The sequence below is a fragment of the Labeo rohita genome, chromosome 3 (genome assembly GCF_022985175.1).
Source record: "Labeo rohita strain BAU-BD-2019 chromosome 3, IGBB_LRoh.1.0, whole genome shotgun sequence".
Lineage (NCBI taxonomy): Eukaryota > Metazoa > Chordata > Actinopteri > Cypriniformes > Cyprinidae > Labeo > Labeo rohita.
In genome coordinates this window covers 31899085-31921702 of record NC_066871.1, presented here as the reverse complement: position 1 = coordinate 31921702, position 22618 = coordinate 31899085, and the positions used below count along the sequence as shown (strand labels likewise).

General features: G+C 36.2%; 3 protein-coding genes and 2 pseudogenes across 6 annotated transcripts in view; 3 read left to right on the top strand and 2 right to left on the bottom strand.

Moving 5' to 3' along the window:
- The window catches only part of gas7a (growth arrest-specific 7a), a 310258-nt gene that overhangs the window by 125177 nt on the left and 162463 nt on the right, over window positions 1-22618 (top strand). The gene's annotated exons all lie outside the window — the stretch shown is intronic.
- On the top strand, window positions 741-1406 carry LOC127159129 (immunoglobulin lambda variable 3-1-like; annotated as a pseudogene).
- On the bottom strand, window positions 2528-3105 carry LOC127159118 (probable non-functional immunoglobulin kappa variable 6D-41; annotated as a pseudogene).
- Window positions 4069-6143, top strand: arl16 (ADP-ribosylation factor-like 16). The gene is made up of 5 exons (XM_051100632.1): window positions 4069-4220; window positions 4386-4443; window positions 4926-5042; window positions 5523-5638; window positions 5734-6143. The coding sequence occupies exons 1-5, from the start codon at window positions 4159-4161 to the stop codon at window positions 5903-5905; spliced, it is 525 nt and encodes a 174-aa protein (XP_050956589.1). The 5' UTR covers window positions 4069-4158; the 3' UTR covers window positions 5906-6143.
- Window positions 6137-22618, bottom strand: part of epn3a (epsin 3a) — a 32064-nt gene continuing 15582 nt past the window's right edge. Inside the window, exons 4-11 of one of the 4 annotated variants that reach the window (XM_051100463.1) lie at window positions 20358-20459; window positions 20169-20258; window positions 17279-17365; window positions 16780-16918; window positions 12363-12536; window positions 12131-12226; window positions 11178-11408; window positions 6137-11087 (exon numbers count right to left, since the gene is read on the bottom strand). In XM_051100463.1, the coding sequence (XP_050956420.1) occupies window positions 10801-11087; window positions 11178-11408; window positions 12131-12226; window positions 12363-12536; window positions 16780-16918; window positions 17279-17365; window positions 20169-20258; window positions 20358-20459 (1206 nt within the window). In that variant the 3' untranslated portion in view covers window positions 6137-10800. The other 3 variants (XM_051100470.1, XM_051100479.1, XM_051100489.1) reach the window with 3 other exon arrangements.

The following is a 22618-nucleotide window of genomic DNA, read 5'->3' as shown; positions in this document are numbered from 1 at the left end:
GGCATCTCCTATACAAATCCTTGTTTTATTTCGGACTTTGTCACGACGTACTTCGGATTCATAACGAGGTCTTTTAGGTTTCGTAACTTTATACATGTTTTATCCGACACGTTCGTAGCTGCAGCTGTAACTAGAGCAGAGCTGGCAACCCGGATGACGAAACTCTACTGACTTCGTGATTGGTAGATAGCTGGAGGGTGGCGCCTCAGACCAAAACACAACATGACAACATCAACATCAGTTGAGGGCTGCAACTTTCACTTTTAAATGACAATATCCTGGCCGGACCACTGTTGTCAGTGATATAAGTATTTGAAATGAACATGATTTCTTAATGTCTAGTGACATGTCAGGGCCATTTTATGATTAACTGAAATAAATTTCTTACATACGGTTCCTTTAATATTACGGTTATCAAAACGCATTAAGCATTAATGAATTAATCTACATAAAAAACACATTATATATGTGAGAGGAGTTTTTCAACAATATCCCGACTGCTCGTTTCCATATAATAAGTGATAATAAGTCTACCAAGTTTTTTTTTTTTTTTCTTTAAAGAGGTGCTTATCAAAATGATAAATTATGGAATTAATGGGTGTAGTAAAAAAAAAAAAATTAACCCTCAATTGCACTTGGTTTTGTCAGCCCTGTTAGTGACTAATTATGATCTTTTCCAGAATATGAGACTGGCAGTGATTGGCTGTCAGAGGCTCCTCCCACAAACCTTCCTTTAATGATCTCTGTCTCTGCTGATCAAACTCTGCCTTCTCTTCACTGCTTGGACATGTATGAACCTCAGATCTTTAGGAGATTCTTGTAAAGCATGTGTTTCAGCTCATTGTAATAGTTTCTGTCTTTTTCCAGGTGTCAGTGGTGTAATTGTAGTGACCCAGAATCCTCCAGTTCTCACGCTGAGTAAAGGACAGACGGCCACACTGGACTGTAATCTGGACACCGTCACTAATAGTGCTGCCCGATGGTATAAACAGATTCATGGAGGAGTTACACAGTTTGTCTTATATTTCTACCACCCAAACACTTCTCCTACTTACAGATTTGGCTACTCCTCCCTAAATTCAACTCAAATCACAAAACTAAATCAGATTGTAGTCTGATCATTCTTAAGTCCTTAGTGAGAAACAATAAGAAGGTGTTCTCAAATAAAGAATTCTTTAATGAACTAGATGAAGCAGTATAAGGGTACAGCGCATGCAAAACAGAAAAGAACGAGTCCAACGTCTCACTTACACCTTGTACTCACTTACACATAGTACATACTACTACCGCCACCTATTGGCCAATATGTACAAAAGAACACAACAATCATCAATAACGTGGATCATTCTGCACTGTATTACTGTCAGACATGGGACGACTCTGCTAAAGAGGGGGTATTACAGTGATTCACAGCATGACAAAAACATCCTCACTGCCAGGCCCGGATTGGCTAATCGGGAGCACCAGGAGAATTCCCGTTTTTCTGGTGTTGGTGTAATGAAAATGCGTATCAATAGCACGATTTTCTCTTTCTATTTGGCGTGCATATGATACGGACATGTTTGGTGTGCATATAATGGGCACTTTTCGCGTGCATATGATAGGCCTACGCAATTTCTTGGCGTGCATATGATACGCAGTTTTCGCGTGTTTATGATACGCAATGTCTTGGCGTGCATTTAATACGCACCTATCCCACACCACTAATACTAACCATGCACGCCAAAGCCAATTTCTGTGTATAAATGGTACGCCACATAGAAACAGAAACTCGTACGATACGCACTTTTATGAGATCGGGATGCTGCTGTCACTAGGCTGTGTGCACTCACAGCAGCCCCATTCTGTTTATTATTTTCTTGCAGCCCCACTCAGCCTTTAAGTTGATGATGACGTAATTATCTTTTGACCCGAAAGCGTCACCTTGCTCAGAAAAAAGGCTTCTTGGACAAAAACAATATTCTTATCTAATAAAGTTGTTGAAGTCTCGATTAAAATTATCCATAATTGCTACCCGGTAAATTACAAACTTGCTAAATTTAATAATAGTATTTCCCCCAATTGTTCTTGTTGAACCATTTTTGTTCCACAAAGAATCATTCAGTCAAAGGTTCTTTAAAAAAACATCCCTTTTTTATAATCTGAAGAACCTTCTTTCACCACAAAGAACTTTTTTGTGATACAGACAGGTTCTTCAGATGTTAAAGGGTTTTTTATGGAACCATTTATACATAGATGTTTTTTCTATGGCATTGTGAAGCACCTTTATTTTTAAGAGTGAAGCTGCTCTTTTAACAGAGCATGAAATGACCAGTGACTGTCCAGATAAAAGCAGGACAAAAAGCATGATAAAGCACCACAAGACACAAGTTCAATGCAGGACAGATTAATAAAGAAACTGTAGAATAATCTCACCATCTCTTATTAATTCAACCTGAATCTGAGATGTGAAGTAGTGCTCTTATTGTCTGTTGTCTAGAAGCAGAAGTGAATGTGAGCAGTGAGGAGGTTTTTGTCATGCTGTGAATCACTGTGATACCCCCTCATTAGAGTCATCCCATGTCTTACAGTAATACACTGCAGAATCATCCACATCCACATTATTGATGATCAGCTGATAGTCAATATCTGACTGAGCTTTAGATGTGAAGCGGCTGGAGGTAAAACCATCCCCATATTTGTCAGGGGAGCTGTGAGAATGATGGTATCTCAACACAAACTGAGGAGCTGCATTTGGAATCTGTTTATACCAGCTGACATAATAACTCTCATCCTTTTCAATGTTACAGTCCATAGTCACAGATCTGCCTTTTGTTCTGTCAGTATTGGAGGTTTCTGTGTGACCACTTTCACACATCTGACAGCTGTAAAATTATAATGAATAAAATTAATTTCATCAATCTTGACACCCCGAGAGAACAACATGTTTAGAGTGAAATGTGTAACTTACATGACAGAAGAGTGAGAATAATGCAGTAGAATATGATCAACATCTTGACTGTGATGAGCAGATTGAGTTTAGTGAAGAGATGAAGAGAATCAGAGAGAATGAGATTCTCATATAGAGAAGACAAACTCTGAAAGAGGGAGGATCACTACACTTCAGCCAATCACTTCATCCTACTGGTGAAAAATCATAATATTTTTTGTGATTTCTACAAAATAAATGTTAGTTAAATGACAAATTCTCTAAGAAGTGATATAGAATAGTATAGACTAAAACTAATGTTAAATTTGCGCAAAAATTAAAAGACATATAAAAACATACTTAAAACATCTGATTTATAGTTTTAAATGCTGCTAAAATATAAAAATAAATATAACTCATTGAATATTTCAAACTTAAAATAAAGATTATTTAGAAGATTTATTGGCATCTGTGGCTCCATGAAGAACATTCAACATCCGTGAAATCCGTCAAAGAGTGTAGCTGCACATGTAAGGGACACTCAGGTTCACATTATAAAGTGTACTGTGCACATGTACTTAAATAATCTGCTATATTTTGTCAAAAACATCAGTATACAAGTTACTGCATGGAACACTGTCCCACAATGCAATGCACTTAACTGCAATTTTATCTTCCTGGTTTGTTGTGATACTGCATTAGTCAAACTTTCTGTTATCTTGAGCAGATTTGTTTGAAGGTTATAGTCAAATATCTGTTAGGTGTGTGATGAATGAATCTTAAGTAATGTTTATTTCCAAGATGATAACAACACTAACTGAATTACACATGCAATATAATGGGTTTAGAAAACAATGTAGCAGTTTGAAACGTTTATCCTGTAAAAATGTTTACTTTTTTCATATAATATTAAAAAATAACAGGCAGTACAGTGTTTTACAAGTAAACGTGTATTATAATAAGGTCGTGTCACAGCGGTTAAGTGCTGCTACTGGTTCACACAGTTCATACAGAATTTAACTTTCCGCAAACTCATCACTTGTGGAACAGGGTTAATCTGCTTCAGTTCACTAGAGGGCGCCAATCATTAAAAAATAATCATTCGTGACGCATGGAGACTTTTATTGTGTAAACAGCGTCGTTGCCGTGGCGACACAGGAAATGTATCCACGTAATGCTCAGAAATCGGTCGTTTCAGAAATCTGCGCTCTCGTTTTGATAAAGTAATTTCAGGTCAAGTGGTCGTCGCGATGTGTTTATTGCTCGGTGCAACTGGAGTTGGAAAAACGCTTTTACTGAAGCGACTACAGAATATCCTTCACCAGCTGATCACACTAGACAGACTGCATGATGTGCCTCATTAAATAGTCTTTTAATGTAGTCTCATATTTGCAGTTAGCTACAGTTTGTGCTGCATGTGTTATTAAATACTGTTGATCTCATGTTCATGATTATGGCTTCTTTATCTGGACTAACAGTTGTGTCAGATGGACTCACATGCGGATTTGGGTGAAGCGCCCGTCACGCTGCCCACGGTGAGCTGCTGCTGCCACAGGTCCCGTTCACACAAATGTTTGGAAAATAAAGCTTTTTGTAAGATTTCAACGCAATATAAAATAAACAGTGTGTTTGAGTGTTAAAATCAGTTAAAATGTGCTGTCTGCAGTTCCATGTTTTTTTGTTTGTTTGTTTGTTTATTTGTTTGTTTTCTAAGTTTAACATTGATAGACATGGTTCCAGGGATGATATATTAGAGTTATTTTAATAGTACATTATACCATCTGAAATGCAAAATAATATATAAAAAGAATAAATATATATTATATTTAATTAATATTTTTTTATTTAATGTACATTTTTACTAATACAAGTTGGAGAAGTGAAAAATATCCCCTTAAAGTAGAAAAAAGTGTATGTATGTTTGTTAAAAAAGACTAAAAGATGACTTAAAAAATGTCATAAAAGACATCGTATTATTGTTATCATTTTATATTATTATTTTATTTTATTTTTTTAGGTTGGAACCAACCTTACAGACCTCATACTCCGGAGGAGGAAGATAACAGTACGAGAGTTGGGAGGCTGTATGGGGCCCATTTGGCCAAAATACTACTTAGACTGCACATCTGTTATAGTGAGTGTCCGAAATTCACACTGTCCATCAGTTAACAGACCATTTTGTGGTTGCTTTACAAGAGAAGCTGGTTTTCTTAAATAGCCCATCTGCTATCTGCTTTGACCCTGTAAAATTTAAAGGAAACAAAAAGAGATTATAAAATTAAGATGTAAAGTTAAATGTGACAGGGAAAAATAAAAGAGAAAAAAATGTTGTACAAAATAGTACAGAATCCAAAATATAAGAGAGATTTGATTTTTGGCCACTACTTAATTCCCATAGTACCATATGTGTTGTATTTTATAGTTATGATGACTTTGCTAGAATGTATAAAAAAAAAGAAGAGTTTGTTTTGAAACAAAAAGAAGATTGTTTATGTTTTAATTTTTTTTTTTTTTTCATTTCTTTAAAGAGTCCATTAGAGAGTTTGTACGTACATTTACAATGTGATCATGTTGCCTATCATGATTTTATCCATTTGTTCTTAACTCATTTCAGTTTGTGGTGGACTGTGCCAACATTGTCCAGATTTCGTCATCTTGCGTCCAGCTGCTGTCTGTTCTCTCTGCGGAGCCACTGCACTCTGCTGCTGTACTCGTACTCTTCAACAAAAGGTCAGCTGAGTTCACACAGTCTCACTTGTTGATTTAACTAAATAAATCCAGCACTGATTCGTGCTAAATCTATTTAATGCATTTCTTTTCTTTAGTGATCTTCCATGCACCATGTCTCTTGTGGAGCTGAAGTCATTGTTCAGGATGGATGACATCATTAGAACTGCACCTCAGTCGATCACAACACTAGAGATCAGCGCCCGCTCCGGACAGGGCCTTCAGGATGTGCTCAGCTGGCTGTTTTCAAACCGCTCTCATGATACTTGATAGAAGTGGATGCAGAACTGCAGATCATCAGACAAGCGTGATGTGAAGATACACTTGTGGTTTTCAGTCATCTTAATGCTCTGTGAGCACAAATCAGTCCCACACCACATGTTTGTGTAAAGAGCCAAACAAACTAACTTGATTAAGAGCTCAAAGTACCATATGTTTAAGTAAAAGGCAAGCCAGAGGTGTAAAGCATGAACCATAAACAAACACAAACCAGACGTGTCATTCAGTTCCATCCTTGTATTTGATGAGCAACATGTGCAACAGTCTCACATTCTTACATTCTGTTAGTATGTGGCATCAATTCAATCTGAACACCACGGTAAGTACATTCTCTTGCTGGAGGACTATTCATTCAACAGTCAATGCCCAATATTACAAAATCATTATTTATACTTAAATTATTGGCCCCAAAATCTTACGTCACTTTTATCTGTCATACTGGTGTGAGTGACCCATCACGATGTGATTGGCTGTTCACAGATGCCAGTCATGTCAAGTAAATAAAAGGACAGCATTGAAAGTCATCAGATACTCCAGACTAATAAAGGGACACTAAAGCAAAGCTAGAAATTGGTGCAGGAAATCAGAGAATATGATAAAAATGTACGAGGGGCTTTGGACTTGTGCTTGGTTATGTACTAGGTTTCATGGTACGAGTAACAAGTGCGTTATCCTTTCCAAAACTATTATAATACTTAAAAGGTGACGCTGACGCTGCGGGAGTTGGATTAAATATGCTTAACCTTTAAATTGTGCCATTTATTTGTCATTTCTTATAAAGCCAGCATCATTCTGTATCGACATGTAATGCATAGTTGACATTCACACATATGATTATAGTTGGAGGGCGTTCACACATACAGTGATCACATGACTGGAGGTTGTTGTGGATGTTCTTATTGCTGGATGTTATTGATGAGCTGCATAACTGGCCAAATCTGATCGCAAATGTAGAATCAGTAAATAGTTTAACAGAAATACCTGAGCAGTGGTATATTGCTAGGGAACATCCTTATGCCGCCCACCCTGCTGGGAGCGCGTTTAGATGAATATGCAAATATGTGCTGCAGATTTTCTCAAAACTCAATATCTGCCATTAAGCAGATTTTAGGAATGGACATCTGAACTGAAGAAATGAACAAGAGAAGATTTCAATGTCAAAGGAGGCGGGGCCACAGAGCCACACCCACTTATTACATAATCACCATGGACCAATGGTAGTTCAAAGGTGTTTACTAGCTGGACTGAACTTTTCAAGAAAGTTTGCTTTGGCTAGCTGTTTTGAACTCCCAAAACTCGAACTCTTTGTTTTAACGTGCTTTTGTTTGAAATGGTGTTATAATAATTCATCGTTTGATTCCAGTTTGAAGTATAACAGTGCCTTAAAGGCTGTGACACACCAAGCCAACGTCCAATGTCAGGTCGTCGTTGAACAGCTATCGGCCTAGTTTTTGTGATGTGTTCTGCATTGTTGAACTAAAAATGAACTAAATGGAGCTGAATAATGACACTGTTGTCCACTGTAAGGCAGCTTAAGAGCTGAAATACATTTTCAGACTGACAAATTTTACAACTATAGCTGCATTTCCATTACCCTTCAAATTGCACACAGAAACTGTTAATAATGTGCCCAAATAAAACACATCAATTTTGCAAAAAATCCCATATATCGCAAAAAAAAAAAAAAAAAAAAAACACTTTTTACACTCAGAATATTTCCAAAAACTGAAATGGAAACAGGTTTTTTTTTTTTTTCACATTTAAACCCCACTGCTGTACGTAAAAGTCACATGATCATTCTTTAGTGCACTATAACTTCCAAAAAACACCTCATAAATAGACGCTCACAAGTATAACAATGCGTTTCCACTCCAGTGTCAAATCTGTGCTCAGTGCTGCTGACACTGCTACAACGCCACTGCTTTGGGACGTGTTAAATTTAGGCCAGAGCACGCTTCTGAAAACAATGTTTACACCCTGTTGGCGTTTCATCTTTTTTTAACGGGGGTTTGCAACTGAACACTTTATTGGTGCCATCTAGGTACAAACTAAAATTCAAAATGATGAAACGTAGCCTATAGAGACAGGCCTAAATAAAACATGACTTTTTAAATGACACGTGATTTTCAGATCAGTAATCCAACGGTTCAGCAAACACTCGTAAACATACGTTAAAATCTTGCCTTGCCTATTTTTTCACAGCGATTGGTTGTCACCCGGCATTTTTCGCTCAATATTTGCATAGTCGAGGAATGCCCAACCTTTTTGATGTTCTTGGCCGCTCTCAACGCTTTCAATCCCATAATGCATTGCACAAGCACAATTAGTGCACTGGCTGCGATATACATAACCCTACCAACATTGGTCATCACGATTTATCGCGAGAGGAAAAAATTACGTTTTAGTTGCATAACTTTGGTTGATGGAAATGCGTAATTTCGCATTAGTTTTTAATTGACATTTATAAACTACTGCAATTGTTTTGCACAAATCTGTAATTTGAAATGCACCAGCACAAACTGTCTCTTGGTTTTAAAGTAGTACTGTCAGATTTACTAAAGACGCACAGTGAAGAATTAGCCCTGAAAAAGGCATGGACACAGTTATTTTTGTGCCTGAACTTGCTGAATATGCATTTGTTGGAGTAGAATTCATAATTTTGTAACATTTGCGCTCGTCAAAGTACTGGTGTTTGCGCCATTATTTAAAGCATGTTTTAAAGCAGCTGCTAATTTGAGCTGCTCTTGGTAGATGCCACTGATCATTATGAAAATTATCTGGCTGTGCGCATTGTCAGTAAATCACACACAGAATTTTCCCCTTTCCTTCTGCGCTTCTATGGAATTGCACTCTAACACTAATTTGTCCTGTTTAGTAAATCTGGCCCCTAGTAAGACTTACATATCTGTTTATTAGTGTGAAGCTGCTTTGAAATAATATAGAGCTGTATAAATAAATTTGACTTGACTAGTCAGCAGATTCTCCAGTGTTGACAGATTTTGGCTATTTGCACGTTATTGGCTTAGCAAACTAATGCACAAGAAAAAAATAAAAGTGGCAAAGGCAAGCAAATGATAAAGTTAGAAGGGCACATACAAAAGGCTTTGTTTACAGCTTGTATATTAACAGTTGTAGCTCTTCCAGTTTCCATTTTTGAATGATGAATACAACTGCCACCTGCTGGTCTGGAGATACTATAGTAATGCATTCAAGCGCAATTTTTTTTGACTTGGACGTAGGCTATGCAACAGTTGTTTTTTGCCGCTGCTAGTTCTTTCACATCGATTTGGTGTGTCTGGATCTATACATTAACCTACCAACATCGGTTGTCATGACTTATTGCTAGAGGAATAAATGACGTTTTAGTCGCATAACATTGGTTAATGGAAACGACATAATTTCGCAATAGTTTTTTATCAACATTATAAAATATCGCAAAAGTTTTGCGCAAATCTGTAATGGGAACGCACCTAGTGAGACTTAAATCTCTGTTTATTAGCATGAAGCTGCTTTGAGACAATATAGCACTGTATTAATAAATTTGACTAGACTAATCAGCAGATTTTCCAGTGTTGACTGATTTTGGCTATGTGCATGCTGTTGGCTTAGAAAACGATGAATTATGAGGACAGACTACTGCCACCTGCTGGTCTGGAGAAACTTAGTAATGCGTTCAAGCGCAAATTTTTGGTCCAGACGGAGGCAACGCAACAGTTGTTTTTTGTCGCTGCTAGTTCTTTCACATCGATTTGGTGTGTCTGAATCTTAACAGACTTCTCCATTTCACAGACAATTGGTTTTTGTCGCCACTAGCTCTTTGATGTCGTTTCATAAGCGCACCAGAAGTGGCTCTCCGCACTGCTTTGTTAAAGATACACTTCTGCGTCTACTTCGATTAAAAATAATGGCTAGTGCGGAAGCTGCGATGTACATAAACCTACCAACATCTGTCGTCATGACTTATTGCGAGAGGAAAAAATGACAGTTTTAGTCACATAACATCGGTTAATGGAAACGCTCATTTTGCAATTGTTTTTTATCAACGTTTTGCACAAATCTGTAATGGAAACGCACCTAGTAAGACATATATCTGTTTATTAGAGTGAATCTGCTTTGAAACAATATAGCGCTAAATAAATAAATTTGACTTGACTAGTCAGCAGATTTTCCGGCGTTGACTGATTTTGACTATTTGCAAGCTATTGGCTTAGCAAAATAATGTATGAGGTAAAAACGGCGTGACGAAAAAAGCGGCAAAGTCTTACTCTACGTACAGAAGGCTTTGTTTACGATTTGTATAGTAACAGTCATAGCTATTCCAGTTTCCATTTTTGAATGATGAATACAAACTACTGCCACCTGCTGGTCTGGAGATACTTAGTAATGCGTTCAAATGCAAATTTTGGTCCAGACGCAGGCGACTCTAGGCAACACCACAGTTGCTTTTCGCCACTGCTAGTTCTGTGACATTGGCTTGGTGTGTCTTCTCGATTTCACAGACAGTTGGTTTTTGTTGCCACTAGTTCTTTGATGTTGGTTTGGTGGGTCTTAACAAACTTATCTATCTTACCAAAACTCAACTACAGTATCTCATATGAGATGGATCATATGCACCAGTGTCTACTGGTCTCCACATTACATGACTTCTCTTTTGCATAATATTGAACTTTTCTCAACTTTTGAAATGACCAACCATTGGTCACCATTGCTGAAAATGAACAATTTCTGTCACTGGAAACCACTGTATGAGTGAACGCCTCTTAAGAGTGACTGCATAGAGCAAAATCAGGAAGCTTTGAAAGGAGCGAAGGCATTAAAAAAGTGTATTCCAGTTTTAAGTCAAGTTGGTGGTTAAATTGTCATTTCAAAAGCTTGTTTGGATCTGCTTAGAGGAACGGGTTTTGATTGTGTTGGTCTGGGTCTCCAAGCGTGGATGTCGTTGACAGGGGTAGCAGCGGCTGCGGCAGGTTTCCGGGGATCAGCGGCGGGACCTGCGCGGTCTGTGTGAAGGTAGTAGGCAGAGAGCTGGGCTGGTTGCTGGCAGCCATGGGTAGAGAGGCGTTAAATGGGAGGGATGTGGGTACAGGAGATGTAGAGCTGGGACGCATCTGATTTAGTGTGAGACGGGGCGCTTCCTGTTGGAATGGATTAGAGGCCGATGGAGCAGGTATTCCTAAATGGGAAAGAGTCAGCAATCAGTTAAAATATTATGGATTTAGACATACATGACAACAAGAAGTTTGATAATGGAATGCATTCAAACCTGATAAAAACGGGTTGAAGTTCTTGGAAGGAGGGTTGGAGGGAATCAAAGAATCCAGGTTGACGAGTGAAGCTCCGGTGGGACCCAGAAAGGCCTCTGGAGTACTGCAGGTTCGAGGACCTGTTTTTGGTAGACCTTCGCCAAAGGAAGACATATCAAAAGGCTCAGGACTACGGTGACCATTTATATTTGCCTGACCTCCATCCATAGCCTCATCAAAAAGATCGTCATCTAAAAATATGAATTAAACATAAAAGAAAGTAAATAAATAAATAATGCAAAATGCACACTACCATTCAAAAGTTCGGCGAATGTTCAATTTTTTTAAAGTTTTAGAAATAAGTCTCTTATGCTCACTAAGACTGCATTTATTAAATCAAAAATACAGTAAAAATTGTAATATTGTGACATATTACTACAATTAAAAGTAACTGTTTTCTATTTGAATGTATTTTAAAATGTAATTTAATTCTGTGATGCAAAGCTGAATTTTCAGCATCATTACTCCAGTCTTCAGTGACACATGATCCTTCAGAAATCATAATAATATGCTGATTATCTGTTAAAGAAACGTTTCTTGCTATTATCAGTGTTGAAAATAGTTGCGCTGATTAACATTTTTGTGGAAACTGTGATACTTTTTTTTCAGAAAGCTTTGACGAATAGAAAGTTTACCTTTTATAAAATTATAAATGTCTTTACTGTCACTTTTGATCAACTTTATGTGGTTTTGCTGAATAAAAGCATTAATCTATTTAAAAAAAATCTTGCTGACCCCAAACTTTTGAATAGTAAATATAAATAAAATATTTCTATATGACATAAAACCAAACTATTCACAAAATATTCAAAAAGGAAAAAAAGAAATATAATAGCAGTCAGTGATTATTAATATTAATATATTAAAAATTAATAGAAAACAAATCAGAAGAAAACAGAGTTATTGTGATTGCCTGAGGGACTTCCTGCCCGAGGGGATGGAGTTTTGAGAGGGCCTATAGATCCTTGTCTGTCTGCTACTACAGGAGAAAATGGATCCACTCCAGTTCCTAAAGAATTTACAACAAGTCTAAAATGGTTGGACTTACAGGATTAATAGCATCTTCAGTTAGTGTATTTAGTATATTTAGCATCTTTAGGAAAGTGATCAACACTGCATTGTTAACTAGAAGGTGAAGCTTGTACCTCGTGCGGGGGAGATCCAGGTCTGATTCATGATCACAGGGCTTGAGGCGTTCTGAGGAGCGTCCCATGGGTCAGGATGTGGCTGTCGCTGTGCCCAAGGCTGGGAACGAACGCTTGATGCCGGTGGTGCCATCCATGAGCCTCCATGTTGGCGGCTTAAAGAGCTGGGCTCTCCTTCAACACAATCAGGCAGGTGTGTGGAGTTCAGACTTTATACTGACACATATCAGTGTAGATCAGTAATTCTCAACCAGGTGTCTGGCGCCCACTAGGGGGCCTCAACACTCTACCAAAGGGTCCAAATGAGTTTACAAAAAGTTTTAAAATAGGAATGTGCAAAAATGACTAATTTCATTAATGTTTAAGCAGAAATTTTATGAATGACAAGTTGGCTAGTCAATATATGCAATTCATTTGAAGTAGCCTACTTAATCTATCAATGAAATTTATAAAATATCATGCTGAACTACATTGACCTCCGAAGTCCTGTGCATCCAGGTTTGAAAAGTGTTTAAAAAATATCTGTATGCATGTATGGGATTATTTTTGTGCCAATAAAAATGAACGTAACTTTATAAAACTGAACGTAACTTTCCAAGAAACGATCAAAAATATGCCACTGCAAAAGAAGAAAAACACAATGAAAATTAAAAAATGAACTCAGTCGCACGAATTTAACATGCTCTTCAAATATGCTTCATTCTTTGTTAATGATTTTCAAAGAATCGATTTCGCGAATCATGGATTCTGAATGCGTTGTCACAGCTTTCGCTTACGCTTCGCAAATTTTCGTTTGCTGTTTTGGCACAAACCTCTCGTGGGGGCGGGCTTAACAGCGATCTACTCTGATTGGCTAATGAGCTTTTGATGGACAGTTGCTCTCTGAACTGGAAGCACAGACGGTGACGTCAGTGGCGCTCATATTGGAAAGTTGTTGCGGTGTGCAATACGTCGTGCTTTGTTTATAGAAACTATCAGAACTGTTGCACACTGTACATGAATAAAACTTTTATCGATGTTATTGATTAACGTTACTTTAGCAACACGAACTTACTTCAAGCTGCCCTGAGGGACAAGCTGAGGTGGAAGATGATGCCGCTCCGTGTCTCTCCTGGGAGCTCATCTTTAGAAACTAAGAGACGACCGTAGGTGAAATACTAATGACATTAATACTTAATATAAACAAAGCACGACGTATTGCACACCGCAACAACTTTCCAATATGTGCGCCACTGACGTCACCGTCCGTGCTTCCAGGTCAGAGAGCAACTGTCCATCAAAAGCTCATTAGCCAATCATTTTTTTTTTTTTTTTTTTTTTTTTTTTTTTTTTTTTTAATATTTGAAAAATTAACATTCAATTCACGATACATTACAATCTTAAGCAATTACTCGTTTTAACAAAATAAAAAATAAAATAAACACATGAATGAGAAAAAAAAAAAAAGTAATAAGAACATCAAGGGGATATACAAAATAATCATAACAAAGAGGAGGAGTTCAGTTTTTTTAAAATGGTTAAAGTTCTGATAGCTTTTCGGCTTGACAGTCCTTGAAGGGTTTCAAAATAATTTCTTAAGTCAATTTTGAAATGAGAGATGCTTGGCTTAATTTCAGACCATTTACATTTGTGTATGTAATACTTGCCTAATAATATAAGAAGATTTAACATAAAATTGTGACTGTTATCCATGTCTTTTTTATCACAAAAAAAAATAACATCTCTTTTACTTATATTAATTTTGGAACCACTCAACAATCCAAATAAACATTCAATGTCAATCCAGAAGTATTTCACATATATACATTCAAAAAAAAGGTGCAAAATAGATTCAACAATCATTCCACAAAAAACACAGAAATCATTGAGATCATTTTTGTATCTCTTGAGAAACAGGTTAGTTGGATAAATCATATGTATAATTTTAAAATATTAACATTAATTTGTTGGTGACGCAAAATTTGTTATTATAAGTCCAAATCAATTTCCAATTAATATTCTCAAAAAGGTTATTCCAAAAGTACTTACATCGAAAAGTTGCAGGACAATGAATCAAATATCTAAAAAAAGTGTTATTGCATTTTTTATCTTTTATATTAATACCATTTAGTAAAATCTCTTTTTTAAATGTTGATTGTTTGGATTCATTATGACCTTGTAAAAGTCTCACAAATCCCGCTGGTATTGCATCAATAACAATATTGTATTCATATGGAGGAATTGGAATACCAAATTTCTTTAAAAATTCGCTATAAGTAAGAAGATGTCCTTCATTATTAATCAGCTGTGAAACCAACAGGATACCATTTTCAATCCAATTATTATAAAAAATCATTTTGTTCTTATATTTAACATATTTATTATTCCATATTATCTGTCTATGGGGAGAAAAATTGTGTTTGTATATGAGATTCCAATAAAGAAGAGTTTGTCTATGAAAATTGGATAGTTGAATGGGGAGTTTATTAACCTCAAAAACTCATTAGCCAATCAGAGTAGATCGCTGTTAAGCCCGCCCCCACGAGAGGTTTGTGCCAAAACAGCAAACGAAAATTTGCGAAGCGTAAGCGAAAGCTGTGACAACGCATTCAGAATCCATGATTCGCGAAATCGATTCTTTGAAAATCATTAACAAAGAATGAAGCATATTTGAAGAGCATGTTAAATTCGTGCGACTGAGTTCATTTTTTAATTTTCATTGTGTTTTTCTTCTTTTGCAGTGGCATATTTTTGATCGTTTCTTGGAAAGTTACGTTCAGTTTTATAAAGTTACGTTCATTCTTATTGGCACAAAAATAATCCCATATGCATGATGCATAACAGGCAACGAAATAGCAAGTAAAAGATTAATGTGTAAAACGAATGCATGTAAGCTAAGGTAAAGTGAAATGATTTTGTTTTCCACTCCAGATATACCCTTTTCTAAAATAACATAATTTTTAACCATAGCATTAACATTAATTTGAACACACACTACCAGTCAAAAGTTTTTTAACAGTAAGATTTTTAATGTTTTTTTTAAAGAAGTCTCTTCTGCTCACCAAGTCTGCATTTATTTGATTCAGCAAAAACAGCAAAATTATGAAATATTTTTTTTCTATTTAAAACAACTGATTTCTATTTGAATATATTTTAAAATGAAATTTATTGTGATTTCAAAAGCTGAATTTTTAGCATCATTACTCCATTCACATGGTCCTTCAGAAATCATTCTAATATGCTGATTTGCTGCTCAAAAACCTGTATTATTATTATTATGCCAAAAACAGCTGAATAGAATTTTTCAGGTTTCTTTGATGAATAGAAAGTTCAGAAAAACAGCATTTATCTGAAATAGAAATCTTTTTTAACATTATAAATCTCCTGATCATCACTTTTAATCGATTTAAAGCATTCTTGCTAAATAAAATGATTAATTTCTATAATTCCTGCAAGCTTTTGAATGGTCTAGTGTACAATATTACAAAAGCGTTTTGTTTCAGATAATTGCTGATCTTTGGATCTTTCTATTCATCAAAGAAACCTGAAAAAATGTATGCAACTGTTTTAAATATTGATAATAATAATAATAATTATAACAGTAAATGAACAGCAAATCAGCATATTTAAATGATTTCTGAAGGATCATGTAACACTGAAGACTGGAGTAATGATGCTGAAATTTTAGATTTGATCACAGGAATAAATTACATTTTAAAATATATTCAAATAGAAAACAGTTATTTTAAATAGTAAAAATATTTCACAATATTACTGCTTTTCCTGCTTTTAAATGCAGGCATGGAGAGCAGACAATTCTTTAAAAAACATTAAAAATCTTAGTCGTGTATCCTTCGTAAAAACATACAGCAAAACAATCTTCTTGGACAAGCTGCATAAACAAATTTATAAACATTTGCCAAGCTATTAAATACTTTATTGGGTAGAAATTGATATTTGAGAATAAAAAGTGTAAGCCATAAAAAACATTCATTTACTGCAATTGTGGATTTTAATTGTTTTAGCTTCTCTACATAAACAGTTGGAAAATGAGCATTTCTGTCATTAAAACCGTTGTATCAGATATATTTTGGGGGGCCTGCAAATATTGTCTTAGAAGACCTTGGAGTCAAAAGGGTTAAGAGCCACTGGCATAGTTGGTTAACTTTTTGGTTAACAGTGTCAATGAGGAACGCCTATACTAATCTCCATTCACAGGCGTATGTGTCATCCATGATTCATTTGTTTTGCAACTAAAAGAGTCCAAATGCAAGCAAAAACTAGCCATGACAAGTAAATAATTTCGTATTCTATTTTGTCAGCAACTTTTAAGGATATGAGAAACAACATGATTTATATGACACAACGAGTGAAAATACTTGGTGGACCTGTAATGTTAAAGAGTGAAAATTGGTGCTATACAGTCATATGAGCTTACCTAGACTATCCCAGGGGTCGGACCTCAGAGGACCAGCCTGGGCTAAGCCGCTATGGCCTCCAGATGAATCCCAAGTATTGGCAGCAGAGGGCACATCAGGAGCTGGAGCAAAAATATCTGCAAGATCCAACATGGCAGACTGCCAAAAGAAAGGACAGAAAAGCACTTTCAGCACATTCAGAAAGATTTTTTAGATCACTACGGCATGCATCTATACACAAGCGTTCAGAAAAAGCCTGCAATGGGGACATTTAACTGCAATACAGTACCTTGAATTTATGTGACAAACTAAAAATGAGCTTTTTCCCATACACTTCTAAGGAAAGCAGAATGGTGGTCCACACCTCACTGTTGTTGTCTGTCAATATCTGTTTTTATTTTTGTCTTCTTGTTTACAGTAGGAACGACTACACATGATTTGTCAATCCATTTATCTTTTCCTAATAAATGCAAGACTTATGAGCTCATAAATAGCGAACAGGTTAAAAGAGTTTCATACTCTTCCTCCTTTGGCCTCCATTTCTCGTTTGCTCTCCTCGAGTGCTTTCTGGAGCAACGACTCGTCTCCCTGCCGACTTCGCTCCTCCTAGTAACCGACATAGAAGACGTGTCAGGGTTCAACACATCCTTAAGAACACAACTAGAGCAAGTATGCACAGTCGACCTATTATACTTTTTTCCACTTTCACCATCTTGCTGACCCTTAAAAAGAAGTCATTTGTTTCTGCTTTACTCTTTGTGGAAAAAAGCATGTACGTTGTTGAGTTTAATGTAGTTTTAGTAATTCACTCATCCTTCAATAAAAGACTTTTCAAGGCTGCATTACATTGTGACAAATTCACAAAACATTCCACACTGAAATACACCATTAAAACTGATAGAATCGGACTGAAATGACCATGAATGTTGTTAAAAATAAACTTCAGGTACTGTCCTAATGTTGGGATATGCAAAGCTGTAGGCGATACGTGCAACCAGGAACAGCACAAGGTTTGACAAAATAACCGCACTTTTCATAGTCAATAGCTCTAATATCAGAAATAGTTGCATTATCCTACTTATTCCTTATTTACTCATTATAGTTGTGTCTCAAAACCTGTTCTGCTACCCAGTCAGTCAGTGACTGTATGAAAACACCTCTTGAGGAAACTGATCAGGTCTGGACTGGACTAAACTCACTCCCAGCACACCATAAAATCATGTGTGATGATCTCAAACAAATTGAACTGAGAGGCAACCAAATGAATATTTAAAGTCTACCTTTTTTTCTCAGTAGAAATTGAATCACGAGTTGAAAACTGTTAATGATTTATACACTAATTTAATGTACCGCTGCCATAAAATGACCAGATGAAGCTACCCGAGTAGACAGTATGTTAGGAAAATATGAGGCACTGAATCTGAATGTGCCTTCCAAAACCAGCCATTTTTCCTCTTTTAGACACAATCTATGAATGGGCAGGCCAAGGATTTCAGAACAAGCCATTTTGGCAGTTTAGTTTTTAATAGATGGTACTTTTGGTTTGGGATGGATGTTTTGAGTTCTAAAAATTACAGCTCGTTTTCAAAGTGCACTGAACTCAAGGAACTCAAGGAAAATCTGATTTCACCATAAAATGACTCTTATGAGTACTTGTGAGATTCATAATAAATTACAACTGTGATGCAAAACAGTGTGAAATTGAGAAGTTGAAACTGATTTGCACAATTGAAGTATAGGCCTTTTTGTCTGCTTGACCTAATACTGAGGCAACTAAAGGAGAAGTCCATAATGTACTCACCCCCTTGTCATCCAAGATATTCATGTCTTTCTTTCTTCAGTCGTAAAGAAATTGTGTTTTTTGAGAAAAATATTTCAGCATTTTTTCCATATAATGGACTGATATGGTGCCCCGAGTTCGAACTTCCAAAATGCAGTTTAAATGTGACTTCAAATGTGGTTGTAAACAATCCCAGCCAAGGAAGAAGGGTCTTATCTAGCGAAACGATCGGTTATTTACATAAAAATAATACAATTTATATACTTTTTAATGTCAAACGCTCGTCTTGTCTTGCTCTGCCTGGACTGTTTTTGTTCCGTTTTATGACAGTTAGGGTATGTGGAAAAACTCCCATCTCATGTTCTCCTTCAACTCCAAAATCGTCCTATATCGCTGTTTTACCTTTTTTGTTAAGAGTATTTGATTTGCATGCTCACTTTGCAATAACTGGGTCGGTACTTCTGCAGTGATGTAGGATGATTTTAAAATAATTTTTGAAGTTGACGAAGAAAATAAGATCTGAGTTTTTCTACATATCCCAACTGTCTGAATTCAGTTGAGATTAAAAAGTATTTAAATTGTATTTTTTTCATGAAAATAACCAATCGTTTCGCTAGATAAGACCCTTCTTTCTCTGCTGCGATCATTTACAACTGCATTTGGGATCATTTGAAGCTGCATTTAAACTGCATTTTGGAAGTTCAAACTCGGGGCACCATATCAGTCCATTATATGGAGAAATAAGCTGAAACGTTTCCCTCAAAAAACATAATTTCTTTACGACTGAAGACAGAATTAATTAGTAAGTAATTTACTTACACCCATGTCATCCAAGATGTTCATGTCTTTCTTTCTTCAGTCGAAAAGAAATTAAGGTTTTTGAGGATATTGGACATCAATGGGGATCAAAGGGTTGAAGGTCCAAATTGCAGTTTAATTGCAGCTTCAATGGGCTTGACATGATCCCAGCTGTGGAATAAGGGTCTTATCTAGTGAAACGGTTGGTAAAAAAAAAAACCAACACTACAACTTCACACATAATGTAATCGCATTGGAAAGGTCACGCATCTGCATATTCCGGTTCAAAAAGGTAGGGTAAGGCGAAAAAATCCATCTCATTTTCTCCTCCAAATTCAAAATCGTCCGACATTGTTGTTTTACCTTTTTTTGTAAAGGGCGTTTGACTTTCTTTGCACGTTTGCTTTGTAAACACTGGGTCGGTACTTCTGTCTACATTATGCGTGACCTTTCCAAAGTGCAATGCGTGAGGTCGAGCTAGTGCAAGATGTGCATTTGTGGTTAAAAAGTATATACATTTTTATTTTTTTTTAGAAAATGACTGATCGTTTACTAGATAAGACCCTTATTCTTTGGCTGGGATCATATGGAGCGCTTTGAAGCTACACTGAAACTCCAGTTTGGACCTTTAACCTGTTCATCCCCACTGAAGTCCACTATATGGAGAAAAATCCTGGAACATTTTCCTCAAAAACCATAATTTCTTTTCGACTGAAGAAAGAAAGACGTGAACATCTTGGATGGGAAATTATCAGGAAACTTTTATTCTGAAAGTGAACTAATCCTTTACAATAGCTATTAATCTATGCAGCTCATGATCCACGGTTGTACCTGCTGATGTTCCTCTTTACTGAGAGTGAGGGCCAGCTGAAGTTGTGCCTCTTCATCCATATCCAGAGCAGCAGCGGGAGGAGGAGCTGGCTAAAGAGACACAATCAGACCAAATTCAAGCAGTGTCACACAACATACAGGAATAATACTGATACTACTTGATAACTAATGAATGAAGGGGAGGTGTACCAGTGACTCGTGGGGTTGCAGTACCTTGTGCGCCTCCTCCTTACTGAGACTCATTGCGATCTGAAGCTGAGTCTGTTCATCAATATCAACAGCTGGAGCAGGCTGGAGGAGAAGAGGAATGAGGTTAGTGAGGAACAAACAAACCTGAGGGTGCCAATTGAGCTTTATCACAGCACAAACAAACAAAAGTGCTATAGTAGCTGTGCTACTAGCATGCTAACAGTTATTAAGCAGAGAAATAAATACAATACAAAATAATAATAATACAAAATGTTTCCTTAGCAGTAAATCAACATATTAGAATGATTTCTATGTGCCACTGAAAACTGAAGTAATGATGCTTTGCATCACAGGAATAAATTACAAATTAAAATATATTAAATAGAAAACAAATATTTTAAATGGTATTAATATTTCACATTATTACTGTATTTTTGCTGAAATAAATGCACCTTTGGTGAATATAAGACCATTTTAAAATAGTGTAATAAAAGGCAACACCAGACTGCTGGGTCTAAAGCTAAAGTACTGCACATCGTGCATAGCACATACACTGCCCTCCAAAAGTTTGGAAACGCCCTAGAGAAGTGTGGTTTTGTACAATACTGGCATGAATCCTTTTTGCATTTGTGATAATTTTGCACTGATAAGGCACAACACAAACTACGAAAACTATTTTATTACATAAACAGTTTATACATAGAAAAAAATTAAATTTTCGATTCATCAAAATATCCAGCATTAGCAGCTATTACAGCTCTGCATAATCTGGACCTAAATTCATTGTATTCTAAACTTAATTGTCAATCAGTTGTTGAAGCTATTAAGGTGTGCTGACCCAAAAATCTTTAAAAACCTGGGCCAAGTTTAAACCAGTAACCAGGCATAACAGCTGGCAAAGGGGCATGTCTGACTTTGACATGTATATATTGCCATTATTATGTAATCAAAATGAAAATTATTATTGCTGGTCTTCAATGATAATGTCAAGTTATTTTAATGTATCTGCACCAAAAAATGATAAGGATTTATGCTGATATCGTCCAAAACCACACCTTGCCATGGGTGTTTCCAAACTTTTGGAGGGCAGTGTATTCCCTAAACATCAACAAAACAACAGAGCAGTTCCACTTAGTCTGATTTATGAGCGCTGGATCAATGCTCCAGGCCAGTAACACACTCAGAGTCATTGTGGCTTCACTTAGACCTGCATTATCAGTGAGTGAGGATGCTAATGCGCTCTCTTCACACACTGGCAACACTGTCGGATGATTACTGAGCTCTTTCTGGACAACGCTGAATGGAGACAGCAACATGTCGGTCTCACCTCAAGTGCACTACAAAAACAAATCATTAGCCCATATGCTAATTGGAAATTTGGTGCGCTGCTAAAGCCTCTGGCCAAATAATGAGTTGTTACAAACTTCTAATTGAAGACAAATGACCTCCATGAAGCAAGTTACAAAAGACTATTTTAATACACTAAATCAAAGATCTCAGACTAAATGAAAAGTTTAATACCGTATTAAAGACCACATGAAATACCAGCATCATTCCTGTGTTGATATCCAACTTTTACTTCCTGTAAATGTGGGTGTGGCCATTTGTAAATTTTACGGGTGTGGCTTCTGGTCTAATCCGCGTCCAGCTATTTTTATCTGTACAAAACAGTTTTGCTGCTTGATATTGTAAATTGGTGTGTCTTACCATATTCATTTAATTTATTACCTTAATTATAATTATTATTATAATATAATGTATTATCTTAATTATGAGCATATTGGTTTGTAGTGCAAACAGTTTTACTGTTTACTGCACGTTGTTATTCTCGTTCCCCCAATAGCAGATAGTGAACCAGAAGTCTCACCCATAGGCTTACTTCTACTTTAAGAAAAAATGGTGAATAATTCCTATTGTTTATTACAAAGTAATATCCAATTTAATTTAATTTTCTATTTGGAAGCAAGTGATATAAAGGGAAGAGGACAAAAAGAGTGACTACCATTTTTAATAATAACAGCCAAAGATTTGAATATGCCTTTGAGCTAAATCATAAAGACATCTGGGCCTGTATTCACAAAACATTTGATCTTACCACTACACTGTAAAAAACACAATTTGTTGAGTCAACTTAAAATAATTTGTTACCCTGTAATCTTAACATTTTAAGTTCAGTCAACTCAAATAAGTTTACTCAACTTGAAATGTTAAGTTGTACTAAGTGAAAACTTCGATATTTGAGTTGACTAAACAAACTATTT